At 42.3% G+C, this 16987-nt stretch overlaps 1 protein-coding gene across 1 annotated transcript in view; it reads left to right on the top strand.

Annotated features, from left to right (window-relative positions):
• Positions 1-16987, top strand: part of LOC137630622 (post-GPI attachment to proteins factor 6-like) — a 131034-nt gene that overhangs the window by 63626 nt on the left and 50421 nt on the right. The window contains exons 6-7 of the mRNA XM_068362226.1: positions 1457-1587; positions 15195-15438. Coding sequence (XP_068218327.1) covers positions 1457-1587; positions 15195-15438 — 375 coding nt within the window. The remainder of the gene's footprint in view (positions 1-1456; positions 1588-15194; positions 15439-16987) is intronic.

Raw genomic sequence — 16987 nt, 5'->3', positions numbered from 1 at the left:
TTTACATATACATAATATACAGTATATGTAAATTACAAAGGTTAATTTATTGATATGAATGCAATTAGTCAATAAACTATTTAAAAGTTATATGGCAATAAGAAAAGTGATTGGTCAAGTTTTAGTATCATATATAAAATTTGGAATAGAATGATGGAGAAGCTTTTAACTGCTAAGTAAAAATTTTTCTTAATTATCAGGGACATCCATTAGCCACATAAGAAAAAAGACTAATTTTCCTCCAAGGTTAATAGCATTTATCTCCTTGTGTTCTGAATGATTTTTTTTATCTCATTTTGAGAGGAATGACAATGTTATTTCAAAATTACAAAATTGTTTTTGTTGCAAGCACATATGACACTACTATTTAATCTGTTTAATGTTAATTGATGTTTTCTCTTTTTTGCCCACAAAGTGAATCTGAAGATGATAAGCAAATTATAATGAAGGGCTTTGAGGTTTTTATTTGAAAATCTAATAAATATCATTTAACCTTGATAATTCTTCTTTTGTAACATGATAAAAAGAAATGCCCACTTATGTACATATTTATGTCACTTGAAAAATAGATAAAACTTTCATATGAATTTTTAGAAGATTGTGGGTGTGATTTCATTGTTTTCCTCTCTATCTTGTACATTATTTGGTACTGTGTTCCATTGAATTGCTGTCTCTGACCAATGATGTATTGAACTCTCCAAATATTTACTTTATAGAAGCTTATTAAGGATCTGTCCTTATATTTTTATGTAATCTGAGAAGCCTTTCATGGAGGATCATAATAGACTATTTTATATAAGCTACAATTTGCTCCAAGGAGCCTGATTCTAATTGCATTCCAGATTATTTACCAATAAAGAAATTATCAACTATTCACAAAGTCACACTAGAGCTTATTGTTTTCATTTATTTGAGACAGGATTAGAACTGCTTTGGACTAAAGTATTGTCTGGGCTTTCTCCTTGCGTATCCATTCTCCTGTAGGGATTAGTTTCACTCTCAGCTAGAAAACAAAAAAGCCTTTTTTTATAACTATTGATATACTCTTTATTACAAAGACCTTTCCTATTAATTTAATTATAGCAGCCAAATTATTTTTTGTGAAGTTGCTGGGGAAAACCTAAATGCTTAATCCTCTTCATTGCCTTTGATTTAATCAGCCTGTGTATTTCACTCAGTTTTATCTAAACTATCATCCAAGGCATCCCTAGCTTTCTTTAGCTAGTTGATAATTGTTGCAATTGTTTAGTGGTTAATTCTACATTAATAAGACGTACAGGTACTGTAGTTCAGCTGAAACTGCATTTTGGTCTATACGTACAATGCATAATATTTATTAAACATGTAAATATGAATTAGAAATTACTAATATTTTTAACTTTCACCATTATCACAGCTATGCCCTTTCTGCTGTCTTTGAAATGTTTACAGTTAGTTTCATAATATCTTTTGGTAGGATACATAAGTGTGAAGGCCCGGGAAATACATGTACTTTGGAGGTTATTCCTGAGGAAGAAAATTGGCATTATTTGCAACTGGAAACGCATCATCACCTTGTTGAACTTAATCTGGCAGTCCAGCTTTTCAGTGAGTATTTTTTTTATATCTAAAATGGTAGCAAAGAGCTTTACTTTGATGGCCGTATCTCAGTTTTATTATTTCAGTATTGTAAGAATATTTTAAGACATTTTTGGCCAAAATCCGTTTCTGTGTCTTTCTGATGGATGAAGAATGTATTTTGTATTTGTTTATATAAAGTACAAAATTATTTCTTTACAAAAGATTATTTTGAAAGACCTGAAATGCTATTTGTAACCAAGATTTTTATAATAGATTAGTGAGGCATACATAAAAAGGATGCTCTATCTCTTTTTTACTGATAAAAATTATTAAATTTTCTTGCAAAATAAAGGATTAATTTTTCTCAAAACAAGTTTCCTTTGTGCAAAATCTATAGTGGAAAGAAGGCCTTTGATACCGTAGAAGGCAAGAGTGAGTTCAAGATTAGGTGAATGTAAATGTGCTTCTGTGTGTTTACAAGCAGAATATGGCAGCAACTATTTTGAATATTTTATTGAGCTTCCCTTGTTATTTATTTAGTCCATGAATGGAAAAAAAGAGGGAGTGCAGGATAATATATTTGAGAAGGTTTGAATATGTGCCTGGCTGGTTTTTAAAAACATTGCAAGACTTGAATGCAAAAGTAGGTTAGAGAGAAAGAGACCGAGTTGTTGGAAGGTATGAGAATGGTGAGAATCTTTTGGAGTTGTGTTTGGAAAGAGGCATGATTGTTAGAAATCATGATACAGAAAAAAATCGAGTAAGTATACTTGAGAAAGAGAGTAACTTATGAGGAAAATAGTTGGCTAAATTATGTAGAGTAATTTTCAATATTAAACTTACCCGATAATCATGTAGCTGTCAACTCCGTTGCCCGACAGAATTCTACGGGAGGGATACGCCAGCTATCACAATACTAGAAGGGGGTGTACTCACCAGCGCCACCTGTGGCCAGGTACTACAGTACTTCTTGTTGACACCTCCTCAATTTTTCCTCTGTCGTGCTTCCGGCAAGACGTTCTGGGATACGCTTATGATCTTGGAGTATTTTCACGGCTTTTGGTGAAGTATTTCTCTCAGATTTCGGCTGTCGCTTTACTGGAAAACTTCTATATTAGCTTAGATAGCTATTATTTAGTTCTGATTAATGGTTAACGATCTTTTTGCTTGATTTGGAATCCCCACTTGGCTAACTCTTTGATTCAAGATGTCTGACATTTCACAAGCCCCACCCCATAGACGATGTAGGTCTTGTAATAGGCGTATTCCGAAGGCCTCGGTAGATCCTCACACCGCTTGTTCTGACTGTAGGGAAAGACCCTGTCAGTTGGAAGATCGATGTGAGGAATGCGCCGGACTTTCGGAACTTGATTTTGTCCGATTTCTTAAATATTCAACCAAGTTAGAGAGAGAGAGAGTTAGGAGGAGTTCTTCTCGCTCTTCACTTTTTTCCTCACCTCATGATCCCCTACCTTTTCCTCCCCCTGTAGTGGCTACCCCCGAACCTACTATTTGCCCTCAACCTGATATGTCTGTTGTTTTGCGTGCCATTCAGGCTTTAGGTGACAAAGTGGAATCGGTGGTTAGTGATCATAAGTCTCTTATGGCCGAAGTCAAGGAACTTAAGGTCAAGAGTGCAGTGGGTGGTAATAGTGCCAGTGCTGCGACAAGTGCTAGTGTCAGTGCAGTGCCAAGTGCTAGTGTCAGTGTCAGTGTGGTGCGTGAGGGTACTTCTGTGCGTGCCAGTCGTCCTCCCAGTCCGGGACCTCTTGCAAGCTCCCAAGCCCAGGGGAGAAGCAATGTCGAAGGGCAAAAGGGTTCGGCAGGCCTTGATCGGCGCACAGAAGTATCCTCGGTGGTTGCGGGCGTGTCTTCCAGAGACCGTCACTCCCACCCGCAGACGATTGAGCCCGTCTTTTTCTCGTCTGCTGAAGAATTGTCAGGGAGGAAACGTTGGACTCAGGTCTCAAGACCTCTCAAACGCAGAGTCCAGACCTCAAGAGCTCTACAACCTGGCTGCAGTCATTGGATCAGCTCTGACTCGCCGCAGTCATCAGTTGAATGCACTCCTCCTAAGAGGAGTAAGGTGCTGCCGCAACAGATCTCTTCTGTTAAGGCTTTGCCTCAGCAGACCTTAGTGTCTGCCGACCCCAAGTTGACTCTACTGCAGTCCATGCAGTCACAACTTGCGGTCTTGATGCGTGAGTGTCAGGCTGAGAAGGTTACACCTCCTCCTGCGATCGCTCCGCCTAACCGCAGTCCTGTCTGCCAGGCGTACGATGTTGAGGCTCCTCAGGATACCTTACCACGTACTGAGTTGCCAGTTTCCAGCGGTGTGCAGCTACCTCCGCCTTCCTTAAGGCAACCTCAGCAATGGGAACAGGAAGCTTATACCTTACTTCCTCCGCTTCCACTTGCGGTTCCACCAGTGAGGCAACACTCTCTTGAGGTACAACAACCTCTCCCATCCATGAGGCGGACACCTCAGCTCTCGCTGCAGCGACCTCAACCCTCCTCAAGGCGAGAGCCTCAACACCTTAGCCTTGCGCCTCAGGAACCTCAACTCGCGAGACAAGTACTGCGTTCTGCGCAGCCACTACCTCAACTCTCGCAGCTCACACCTCAGGAACCTCAACTCGTTCCTCAGGAACCTGCTACTGCGCATCCGCTCACCTTACAACAAGCGCAACTCTTGAGTCAAGACACTCATGCCAGGAGTCAGCCTCCTCAACCCATGCGCCTACCTTCTGCTACTCCTTTTGACCAGCCTTTGCAGCCTGAACCTCAGGTTTTGCCTCAGCAACAGAGACTTGAGGATGAAACCACAAGCGTTTTTGCTCCCGCTCGTGCAGATTCTGCTGTTCAGCATACCTTACCTCTCACTTCGCTACACTCTGGTGATGAGGTTTCTGATGATGAGGCTGCACACCTGGATCCCTCATCAGACGTGGATGAATCTAAGTCTTCTCCGCCTCCTATTGACTTTCGTAAGGTCCTGGCTCTTTTCAGAGAGGTATACCCAGACCATTTTGTCTCTGCTACCCCCCGCTCTCCGCCATCTGAGTTTTCGCTGGGCATGCAGCCAGCCAAGTCAACTTATACTAAGCTCGTCTTTGCAAGGTCCTCTAAGAGAGCTTTAAGAATTTTAGGGGAGTGGTTGCAGTCTAAGCAGCAACTAGGAAAGACTTCCTTTATGTTTCCTCCGACTAAGCTCACTTCTAAAGCGGGCGTTTGGTATGCCACAGGAGAGGAACCAGGCTTGGGAGTACCTGCCTCTGCCCAGGCTGACTTCTCAAGTTTGGTAGACTCTCCTCGTAGAACAGCAATGAGGCGCTCTAAGGTTTGCTGAACCTTCTCCGATCTAGATCACTTCCTAAAGGGTGTATTTCGAGCCTTTGAGATGTTCAATTTCCTAGACTGGTGCCTGGGGGCCCTTAGCAAGAAGACCTCCCCTGCGGACAAGGACTCAGCCATGCTCTTAATGTCCTGCATGGATAAAGCTATTAGGGATGGATCTGGCGAGCTTGCTTCAATGTTTGTGTCAGGAGTGCTTAAGAAAAGGGAGCAGCTTTGTACCTTCCTTTCCTCCAGCATCACACCTTGTCAAAGGTCTCAACTCCTTTTCGCTCCGCTCTCTAAGTTCCTGTTTCCCGAAGAGCTTGTTAAGGACTTGTCTGCGGCCCTGATTCAAAAGGACACCCATGATCTTGTGGCCTCATCAGCTCGTAAGACTAAGGTTGCTCCCTCAGTCCCCAGGACTTATCGCACCCCAGTGGCTGATACTCCTGCTACGAGGTTTATTCCGCCCTTTCGTGGTAGAGCCCCCAGCCGAGGAAGCTCCCGTCCAGACTCTTCCAGGAGCAAGTCTAGGAAAGGTTCCAAGGCTTCTAAAGGCAAAAACTGACTCTCCTCCTCTCCAGACAGCAGTAGGAGCCAGACTCAAGATCTTCTTGCAAGCCTGGGAAAAGAGAGGTGCAGACGCCCAGTCTGTCAGTTGGCTGAGGGAGGGTTACAGGATACCATTCTGCCGCAAACCCCCTCTGACCACATCTCCCATCAACCTCTCTCCCAACTACAAGGAAAAGGACAAGAGGCTAGCGTTGCACCAGGAGGTGTCGCTCCTGTTACAGAAGAAGGCAGTGGTTATAGTCCGGGACCATCAATCCCCGGGCTTCTACAACCGTCTCTTTCTGGTGGCCAAGAAGACAGGAGGTTGGAGACCGGTGCTGGACGTCAGCGCGCTCAATGCTTATGTCACCAAGCAGACGTTCACTATGGAGACGACGAAGTCGGTCCTAGCAGCGGTCAGGCAGGAGGACTGGATGGTCTCGTTGGATCTGAAAGATGCTTACTTTCACGTTCCTATTCATCCAGACTCCCAACCTTTCCTGAGATTCGTTTTTGGAAAGGTTGTCTACCAATTCCAAGCCCTGTGTTTTGGCCTAAGCACAGCTCCTATGGTGTTTACGCATCTGATGAGGAATATAGCAAAATTCCTCCACTTATCGGACATCAGAGCCTCCCTTTATTTAGACGACTGGCTGTTGAGAGCCTCCACGAGTCGTCGCTGTCTGGAGAGTCTCAACTGGACTTTGGACTTGATCAAAGAACTGGGTCTGTTAGTCAATTTAGAAAAGTCCCAGCTCATTCCCTCCCAATCCATTGTGTACCTGGGAATGGAGATTCGGAGTCGGGATTTTCGGGCTTTTCCATCGGCCCCAAGGATAAGCCAAGCCCTAGATTGCATCCTGAGCATGCTGAAGAGGAGCAGTTGCTCGGTGAGACAGTGGATGAGTCTCACAGGGACCCTTTCATCGTTGGCCCTGTTCGTCGAGCTAGGGAGACTCCACCTCCGCCCTCTCCAATTCCATCTAGCAGCTCATTGGGACAAGGGTTTGACGCTCGAAGCAGTCTCTATCCCGGTCACCAAAGAGATGAAGACCACTCTCTTGTGGTGGAAGACCAATCTACTTCTCAGGGAGGGCCTATCGTTGGCGATTCAGACCCCCAATCTTCATCTCTTCTCGGATGCATCGGACTCGGGCTGGGGCGCGACCTTGAACGGACAGGAGTGCTCGGGAACGTGGAACGAGGAACAGGAAACGCTCCACATCAACTGCAAGGAGCTACTAGCAGTTCATTTAGCCCTATTGAACTTCAAGTCCCTCCTGCTAGGCAAGGTGGTGGAGGTGAACTCCGACAACACCACAGCCTTGGCTTACATCTCCAAGCAAGGAGGGACCCATTCGAGGAGCCTATACGAGATAGCAAGGGACCTCCTCATTTGGTCAAGAAGTCTAAACCTCACCCTAGTTACGAGGTTCATTCAGGGCAACATGAACGTCTCAGCAGATCGCCTAAGCAGAAGGGATCAGGTCATCCCCACGGAATGGACCCTCCACAAGAGCGTGTGCAACAGACTTTGGACCTTGTGGGGTCAGCCGACAATAGATCTTTTTGCCACCTCCATGACCAAGAGACTTCCTTTGTACTGTTCCCCAGTTCCAGACCCAGCAGCAGTTCATGTGGATGCTTTTCTGCTGAACTGGTCCCATCTCGACCTTTACGCATTCCCACCGTTCAAGATCATAAACAAAGTCCTTCAGAAGTTCATCTCGCACGAAGGGACACGGCTGACGCTGGTTGCTCCCCTTTGGCCTGCAAGAGAATGGTTCACAGAGGTACTACAATGGCTGGTCGACGTCCCCAGGACTCTCCCTCTAAGAGTGGACCTTCTACGTCAACCTCACGTAGACAGGTTGCACCCAAACCTCCACGCTCTTCGGCTGACTGCCTTCAGACTGTCGAAAGATTCGCTAGAGCTAGAGGCTTTTCGAAGGAGGCAGCCAGTGCGATTGCCAGAGCAAGGAGGGTATCCACTCGTAGAGTCTACCAATCCAAGTGGGAAGTCTTCCGGAGCTGGTGTAGAGCCAATGCAGTTTCCTCTACCAATACCTCTGTAACCCAAATAGCTGACTTTTTATTACATCTTAGGAATGAGAGATCCCTTTCAGCTCCTACGATTAAAGGGTACAGGAGTATGTTGGCTTCAGTTCTCCGCCACAGAGGTTTGGACCTTTCTTCCAACAAGGACCTTCAAGACATCCTTAAGTCTTTTGAGACTTCTAAAGAACGTCGTCTACCCACTCCAGGCTGGAATCTAGACGTAGTCTTAAGGTTCCTTATGTCACCTAGGTTCGAACCTCTCCAGTCAGCTTCCTTCAAGGACCTTACCCTCAAGACTCTTTTTCTCGTCTGCCTTGCAACAGCTAAAAGAGTCAGTGAGGTTCATGCCTTCAGCAAGAACATTGGGTTCACATCCGAATCTGCAACATGTTCTTTACAGCTCGGATTCTTAGCTAAGAATGAACTTCCTTCACGTCCTTGGCCTAGATCGTTTGAAATTCCTAGCCTCTCCAACATGGTAGGTAACGAGCTAGAAAGAGTTCTTTGCCCTGTCAGAGCTCTGAAATATTATCTTAATAGGTCAAAACCTATTCGAGGACAGTCAGAAGCCTTATGGTGTGCAATCAAGAAACCTTCGAGGCCCATGTCCAAAAACGGGGTTTCGTATTATATAAGGCTTCTGATTAGAGAAGCCCATTCTCACTTGAAGGAGGAAGACCTTGCTTTGCTGAAGGTAAGGACCCACGAAGTGAGAGCCGTAGCTACTTCGATGGCCTTTAATAAAAACCGTTCTCTGCAGAGCATAATGGATGCAACCTATTGGAGGAGCAAGTCAGTGTTTGCATCATTTTATCTTAAAGATGTCCAGTCTCTTTACGAGAACTGCTACACCCTGGGACCATTCGTAGCAGCGAGTGCAGTAGTAGGTGAGGGCTCAGCCACTACATTCCCTTAATCCCATAACCTTTTTTAACCTTTCTCTTGAATGCTTTTATTGTTGTTTTTATGGTTGTTACGGTAGGCTAAGAAGCCTTCCGCATCCTTTTGATTTGGCGGGTGGTCAATTCATTCTTGAGAAGCGCCTGGGTTAGAGGTTGTGTAGAGGTCCTTTAGTAGGGGTTGCAGCCCTATATACTTTAGCACCTTAGAGTTGATTCAGCCTCCTAAGAGGAACGCTGCGCTCAGTAAGGAAGACGAACTTATAAAAGGCAGAGTAACGGTTCAAGTCGACTTCCTTACCAGGTACTTATTATTTCATTGTTATTTTGAGATAACTGATTATATGAAATACGGGATACTTAGCTATCCTTTAATCTTGTACACTGGTTTTCACCCACCCCCCTGGGTGTGAATCAGCTACATGATTATCGGGTAAGTTTAATATTGAAAAATGTTATTTTTATTAGTAAAATAAATTTTTGAATATACTTACCCGATAATCATGATTTAATTGACCCTCCCTTCCTCCCCATAGAGAACCAGTGGACCGAGGAAAAATTGAGGAGGTGTCAACAAGAAGTACTGTAGTACCTGGCCACAGGTGGCGCTGGTGAGTACACCCCCTTCTAGTATTGTGATAGCTGGCGTATCCCTCCCGTAGAATTCTGTCGGGCAACGGAGTTGACAGCTACATGATTATCGGGTAAGTATATTCAAAAATTTATTTTACTAATAAAAATAACATTTTATGAGGAAAATAGTTTGTTAAATTATGTAGAGTAACTTATGAGGGAAATAATTTGCTGAATTATGAGTTGATAGAGTAGTTAGAGGAGCGAGCTGATGGATGTGATGTTGAGAAGAGGAGTTGTTGGCGATTTATTAGATCCATATATTGTTGAAGCAAAAGGTGAGACTTGCATATGTTGGAGAGGAAAGAGGTAATATAAGGCTTTATATATAAGATTGGATTTCAGAGAGTACATACTACAGTATAATTAGAAGCCTGACTGCCTGAATTAGAGGGAAGAAAGTGAAGCATTAGTAATTGTCTGTGAAAATAATGTTGAAATGTGATGCCATCCCTAGGGCCAGGAGAATGGCGGTGTATATTAGGACTGAGTACCCTGCTTCTCATAAGTCCTGCTATGAATGTGGATGTTATGAGATTCAGGTAATAAAAGTTTATGGCAGGCATAACAACTATTATTTGTGTTCAATCTACCAGAATCCAGACATGGATGATTCTATCTTCGATTGCCTAATTACCATTATGGCTAAGATACAAGATGATAGAAAGGCCTCTTTTGTCTTTGTTGGTGATTTTGTTGGTCACCACAGGGAGTGGTTAAGTTTTGTTTCTCCTACCGATTGCCATGGGTTAAGAGCTTTGGACTTTGCCTCTGAATCAGGCTGTGAGCAAATCATAAATGAAGCTTCTCATAGATCTGGTAACTGCTTAGACCTCGTTTACACTGACTCCCCTGGCGTTATAACAAGTAAGGTTGGTTCTCCAGTTGGGACATCAGATCATGCCATGATTTCATTAGTAGGGAAGACTGAGCAGCCTGTCCTTGGTGTATCATACTCATGTAAAATTTATATGAAATCTCAAGCAGACTGGAATGGGATTTTGCATGACCTTTTGGGCTTGAATATGTCACAATTGTATTTTAAGGTTGATCCTGTTGTCCTTTTGAATGAGAATCTAGTCAACATAAATGATATGCGTATTATTTCTTGTGTGCTAAGGTACCGAGTGAAGGACAAACCATGGTTCAATGATGAGTGTAGATGTGCTTATTTGGAGAAGCAGGATCCATACCATCTCTGGAAGGGTAACAGATCCAATTTGACCTGGAATAACTATACTGTACTCAGCTTTTGCTCAGAGATTTCATGCTTCAGCTGAATAGGAATACAATTTAATCATAAAAGAAACACTTTCTGGTACAACCCAGGAACATAAGTGGTGGACTACCCTTAAATCTGCACTCTTTGGTGTAGATGCAACAGTTCCTCCTTTACTTAAGCTTGGCTCAGTCACTCACCGTCCAAAGGAAAAGGCAACCCTTTTGGCTGATGTGTTTGACAGTAAACATAGTAATGAGAAACTCGAACTTCCTCATTCCTGTTTTCCTGAGGCTAAACTAACTAGTTTAGCTTTTTGATCTCGTGAAATTAAAGCTCTGTTGATGGACCTTGATGCTTATGGAGGTGTAGATCCAAATGATATTTTTCCTTTGTTTTTTATAAAGACTGCAGATTTTTTAGCTCCAAAGTTATCTGTTATTTGCGCAAGTTAGCAAGAAGAGGAGCTTTTAGCACTTTTTTGAGAATGGGTAATGTTACTCAACTATGTAAATGTGTTTGTGGTAGCTCAAGTCCAACTGATTACCACCCAATTTCCATAACTCCCATATTATCTAAAGTTTTTTAATGTTTTCTAGCAAAACGTCTTAATAGGTATGCTGAAGGTTATCATCTATTCCCTAGTTTGCAATTTGGTTTTCGTAAGGGCCTTGGAGCATGTGATGCCCTTCTTATCCAATGCTGTACACAGATATCCCTTGATTGTGGTCAGGAAGTTCGTATGATTGGCCTTGATTTTAGTGCTGCCTTTGACCGTATTAATCATGAGGCCCTTGTTTTCAAACTCAAACATTTGGGAGTGGGTGGGTCATTATTATTATTGAATTTTTAAGTAATAGATCTCAAAGAATTGTTGTTGATGGGCACCATAGTGAGTATGTGATATCTGGTGTTCCACAGGGTAGTGTTCTTGGCCCATTACTTTTCATCTTATATACACGACATATGGTTTGGCCGAGAAAACAAGCTGGTTGCATATGCAGATGATGCTTCTGTCTTTGCATCAATTCCATCTCCTGAATGTAGATCTTGGGATGCTGAATCCCTTAATAGAGATCTAGCTAAAATTAGTGCATGGTGCAAATTATGGGGTATGAAGTTGAATTCTCACAAAACTCAAAGTATGATTCTAAGTAGGTCAAGGACAGTGACTTCTCAACATGTGGATCTCAGCATTGATAATGTTTCTTTAACTTTGTATGGCTCTTTTACAAGTTTTGGTGTGATTACAGATTCCATAGGATTCCAGGAAGGGTTTGAGTCATAAATAGGTTTGCAAGAAGTGGAATGGGACTTTGGGGAGGCCGTTTGCTCTTGTATGGGAGCAGACCTGTAACCTGTATAATGTTTTCCGTAACTTTGCTGGCCCAGTTCTTGGGTATTGTCTTGGCATCCTTTTGTTTTCACGGGCTGATGGCAAATTCCATGGGAAGGGAGGTGGTGTCCTTCACTCCTTTCTTCGGTCTAGTCTCATTGGCAGGAGCAGAAAAGGGGGGAGGCATCTTGGGGGCTGAAGAACACTGAACCAAAGGATCCAGGTCTATTTGAACTTACTTATATTTCTCTGTAAAATAGACCTCCCTCGGAGATCTCGAACGTCTACAGGTCCTTTGGTGTATCGAGTCCCCCGGAGGAGGAGTATTCGCTCGTTGACCCCTTCTCTTTTTCCGAGGTTTGATCGGAATGTTGCCCAATCTCTCCCAAGCAGGGTCTTGGCCAATGTCGGAGGCCTTAGAGCGCAGATATTGCTCACATCTGGAAGACCTCTGAGGGGGAGAGGACCACAATACAAGACAGAGGGATTGCTGGTCATAAGGAGGGGAACTCTTTACTGAGGCACTCAAGACCTCCAGAGGAATCTAAGGAGTGCTACTAGGGGCTGGCGGCAGAGGTAGGACTGGTTCTGATACTTCCTGTTTAACTGCCTGAACAAGGTCTTGGAATCAGGACTATCCTATGAAAAGGTAACTGTTTTTTAAGTATAGCTCACCTACTTCCTCTAAGGAGGAGAGCATTCACAAGTTAAGCCTTGAAGAGGAATGTGTGCACATGGCGAATGTTGTACAGGTGCGATCTGATGATGATGGGAGCACACATATGAAGAGCGCTGTTCTGGTGCTCGCCGGATGGGTGAGTGCCTTTGTGGCGAATGATAATGAGATGAGCGCTGGTGAGACAACTGTAGATGAGAGGTGGAAGTTTGTGCGTCCACGTGTGCAGCTAACTTGTGTCTGTGCATGTTGTCTATCTATCGCACAGCATGCCAAAGCCCGCATAGGAGAGGTGTCATGAAGATATGACGAAGCCCTACCATGGAGTTCAGTTTTACGAGGTTGACGTTGGTCTACCTGTGCTTGTGTGCTAGACAACGAGTCCTATTTTCGCGTATAAGATGGCGAGCACGCTTAACTCCGTCTAAAGTTGGTGCGTAGTTGGGAGTGTGCGCTGAATCCTCATCCACAGTTAGGGAGTGGAAATGGCTTGAAGCTATATGTGCGTGCTGAGCTCTGTCAAGAGTTAGCAAATGATGGTTCTGGCGCGTAGCTGTGGGTGCGCAATGAACACCACCTAGTATTGGTGAGTGATGAGGTTGGTGCATAGATGGTTGTGCGCTCTGAATTCCTCGCCCACTGACTATTCTGTGTGAGAGAGTGCGTGCTAGACTTGTCTATACACTCTAAGTTAGCAAGATCCTTAACCAACACACACTGAAGGAAGTTGGACATACTCCTTTCCCTTAAGAGGAATGTTGCCTAACCTCCCTCTAGTGTGGGATTATGTACTATCACGCTGAGAAGGAGAGGGCAACACAGAGGGTTCTACCTTGTAAGAGGTATGACCCCCCAGGCTCGAGGGTGGAACTTGGCTTTTCAAAGTGTCTAGTGCTTTGATATGCCCTAAAACACGAAAGGTGGGGTGTGAGCTGTAAACAGCCGCCTAACCCCCTTGTCATCTAGCTCTGAAAAGCTACACTCCAAAGAGCTAGAACATGATACAAAAAAATCATGTACCCATTTAAGGAAACCTCTTGGAGGTTACCATTCAGGTGAATGTCTCCTTTTCCCTAGGCGGGAAGGACGATAGACACCTGTTGCCAATGTAGAAGGATCATTCCCCGAACAGAAAGACAGACCCTCAATGGCAGATTAATGGCGTTTATCCCGTAAGTGGGAAGGAAGTCCGACACCTTGAGGAATTATCGCAAAGGAATCCTTTGACTGAATATTTCGATGGGTATTTGTTGAGCGCTGGAGTTCGTCAGACGAAGCTCAACGAGGAGGGGGAGGCGCTGAGGGAATCCAGCTAAGGGCACATGAAACTCCTTCAGTGCTATATCACTGGAGTGTCAGAGGGAATGATTTGATAGAACACTTAGGTGAGAAAGCCACGCCCTCACGTAGTGTCCCTCGTCGAAGAACCTCAAGAAGTCGTTCCTTATAAGGAGAGCCTGGTAGCCCCAAGGAGGGCCACAGCTGATGTATTGTGTCAGTGAAGAGAGACTCCCCTGCGGAGGAAGTCTGATTGCTTCTTTAGGGAAAGCAACCGCGACTTCAGCCCTGCCAGGTTATCCGTTAGTCAAGGCGCCTCCACTCTTACTCGTTTGACCCCCGGGGGAGACCGACCACGCAGTCTTAGTGACGAGATCGAGCCACCGGAGAAAGAAGGTGGGGTTTCCTTGACTATGCGGAGGAACCTGAAGGTGAAGACTCTGTCTTAGCCTTCTTCCAATGTCTACTAAATTGCTGCAACTGGGAGGGAAGCTACTTCCTACACAAATTACATGGAGACTCCTGCATACAGGCGTGTCCCCTGCACTCAGGAGAAAGTACATCGAGGATCAGTCTCCTGCGCAGACATGAAGGTGCTGCATAGATGCCCTTCCCTGCCTGGACAAACCTGCATTCTCATACAAAGGGAAAGTTTTTAAAATTTTAAACCAGTTGGTTGGTTATTATTGGTTGTTAAACCGAGTCAGGCGAATGAGAACTGACAACGTCCATTCTCTTCCAAGCCGAAATAAAAAGTGGCTTGTGTTGCCTACTGCGTGTGTGCGTGGGATGGGTGCTCCAACTAGCAGAGGTTAGTTGCATCTCGCTAAAAATTTTACAGCTTGTTTCAGCTGTTTCTGAAATATATCAATATTAAAAAACTGAAAGGTTTTTATTTGGTGCCAGAACAACTGTAGAGTAAATAACAAATAATTTTGGTTAGATTAATAGATCTCAAATGATATCAATTTATTGTATAGTATAAATAAAGAGCTTCTTTATGAAAGTGTGTAATTTCATGTACTGTAAACAGATAGGAAGCTTGTGGCAGTTCATTAGAATTAGCTTATTAGAGAGAAAAGGGAAAAAATTGGTTTCCCCTTATTATAAGATATGCTAGTTTATCTTTCCTTTACTTTTTATATTGCATAGTATTATATTATTACTGCAACCATGTACAGTATGCAGTATTTGTATTTTTTTTATTACAACAGTATATATGTTGGACTGTTGTAATGTAAAGCATATGTAGGTATACATTCTCAATATGGGCATTGAGAGAGCATATGATTATTGTATACTGCATTGCATCATTATAGTGGATTATAATATGGTAGTATATTTTTTGTATTGAAGGTACTTAATAATAATTTTTTTATGGTTTCTTAGTATCCTATGATGTCGTACTGTATACAGTATATTTTGTGCATAGAGGCCAAAGAGTCCGGCCTTCTGTGATTTGTGCATGTCACTTATGCTAAACATACTTTGGGTTCAACAATAAAATGAAGTCCAATCTGTTTTCTCTCTGATATCTGTCCTGCATTATGATAAAGTTTGTTTTATATATAATATACATATTAATGAAATTTCAAAAATAGATTAGTTACAGCAGCTTTATATAAATTCTTAATATTCTATTTTCAGTGTGTGATGGAGCAGAAGGAGCCAGTTTATTAAGTAGGTTTGATATTAAGGAGTCTTGCCCTGAAAATGAAAGTGTTACAAATCCTCTACTTATGAATATTACTGATATGGAAAGAGAGGATGCAGAAGTATCTGGTGTGGAGAACGATGGTGCTAATCCCTCAATGAGTTTGCAGTCAAGGCGTATTCTTTTTATGCCAGCGGTAGACTCTGAGCGCCAGTTACTTGACAGCTGTTGGCCAAGGTATGAAATGTGGAAGAATTATTGAACAGTTGCTAGCACTAATAACTGTTACACTGCTATGGTGTTCTGGTAAAGAGGAATTTGGTGGTTGAAGATACTGGGGCACTAAAAAATCTTTGTATAGTTCTCAGAATTAGCTATTCATTTAATCAAGATTATTTTACGATCAATTGTCAGTATTTCCTATTCTCCTTTGTTATGCATTCATCTTTCCAAATTTGCATGACTTTGAAGTATCAAGCCTTTTATTCCGAGCAACAGGGGAAGGACTCAATTGAGATGTATAGGTGAAGTGATTTGCCTTTCAAGCAAGTTTAGTGTCAGTAAGTTGGGATTAGAAACTTTTTAAATTCAAGGGAGAGCAGAAATTAATGTTTGTGATGTTAAAGTAGTAAATATAAGTGCCCGTACTGTTTTATGGCAAATAAAGGATTCTAAAATGCCACAACTTGAAATCTATACCTTTAAGGTCTACAAACCATCACCTATTACTAAAATATGTTTATATGAACATAGCTATGAAATGCCGTGATAATGAAAAATAAAGGAAAATTATAAATTAGATCAAATATTTTTTCAATAAAAAAAGAGATATTGATAGAAATACTGTAACTAGGAAGAGAAAGAGCAGCATTGACAATTATGAAGATGAAACTCATGGTAAAGATTAAAACAAGGTTTCTGTCACCAGTAATACTTTGTCCCGGGTCTTATACAGAATACAAAAATGAAATTACTTGTGTGAAAATAACTTAAAGGGAAAAGCATTGGTTTCCGTTGTCTACACGAGTCCTCTTAAACTTTTTCTTTTCCTGCATACACCGTCATTATCAGTTACACATGGCTCTATGTAAAAAGCAACATTTGGCTTAATCTACATAATCAATATTAGTTCCCACATGACTACAAACCTTCGTCTTTTTGCTGGAATTCGTCTGATTAAAATAATGATGAGGCATTGGTAGTTGCTGGCAGGTACTTTGGAAGAAATAAGAAATTGATTCCATAGATTTTGTTTATTTTCATAAGTATGTTTAAACATGAAGATATTTTTATCTCCACTAATAACCAATACATTTCAACATGTGCATTTGGATTAATTAGATCCAATTCTTGTATAAATACTAACTGATGTTATATTTTCATATCATGGCTCGCATTATATGTGAAAAAGCAAAGTGCATAATTCATTGCCTGCACAGCTCATAATATATAATGGTCCTTTGCTATATAGTGCATGAAAATATGTTGGAAGGCATTGTTGTTATTTTCTTCATGGTTTTAAACTTGCGTAAATGTTTGTTTACGTTTGTAAACCCAACTTGCTATGAACTGAATGTAGAAATGCAAAGGAGCCATATTAAGGGAAGGAAAAAACTAATGTTTGAGCTTTTTCAACATTTTAAAATTGTCTACATCAAGTACAGTATGGATTTGAATCAATAGCAGCCTAGAATTTTCATTGGAGGCATTTTTTTAATTTCTTATATAGTGACAAAACTGGATGGAAAAATCCTACTTAATAAAATAACTGTTAAAATAGATTTTT

The sequence above is a fragment of the Palaemon carinicauda genome, chromosome 38, assembly GCF_036898095.1.
Source record: "Palaemon carinicauda isolate YSFRI2023 chromosome 38, ASM3689809v2, whole genome shotgun sequence".
In the NCBI taxonomy this organism is placed as follows: Eukaryota; Metazoa; Arthropoda; class Malacostraca; order Decapoda; family Palaemonidae; genus Palaemon; species Palaemon carinicauda.
This window is presented reverse-complemented; position numbering and strand designations above follow the sequence as displayed.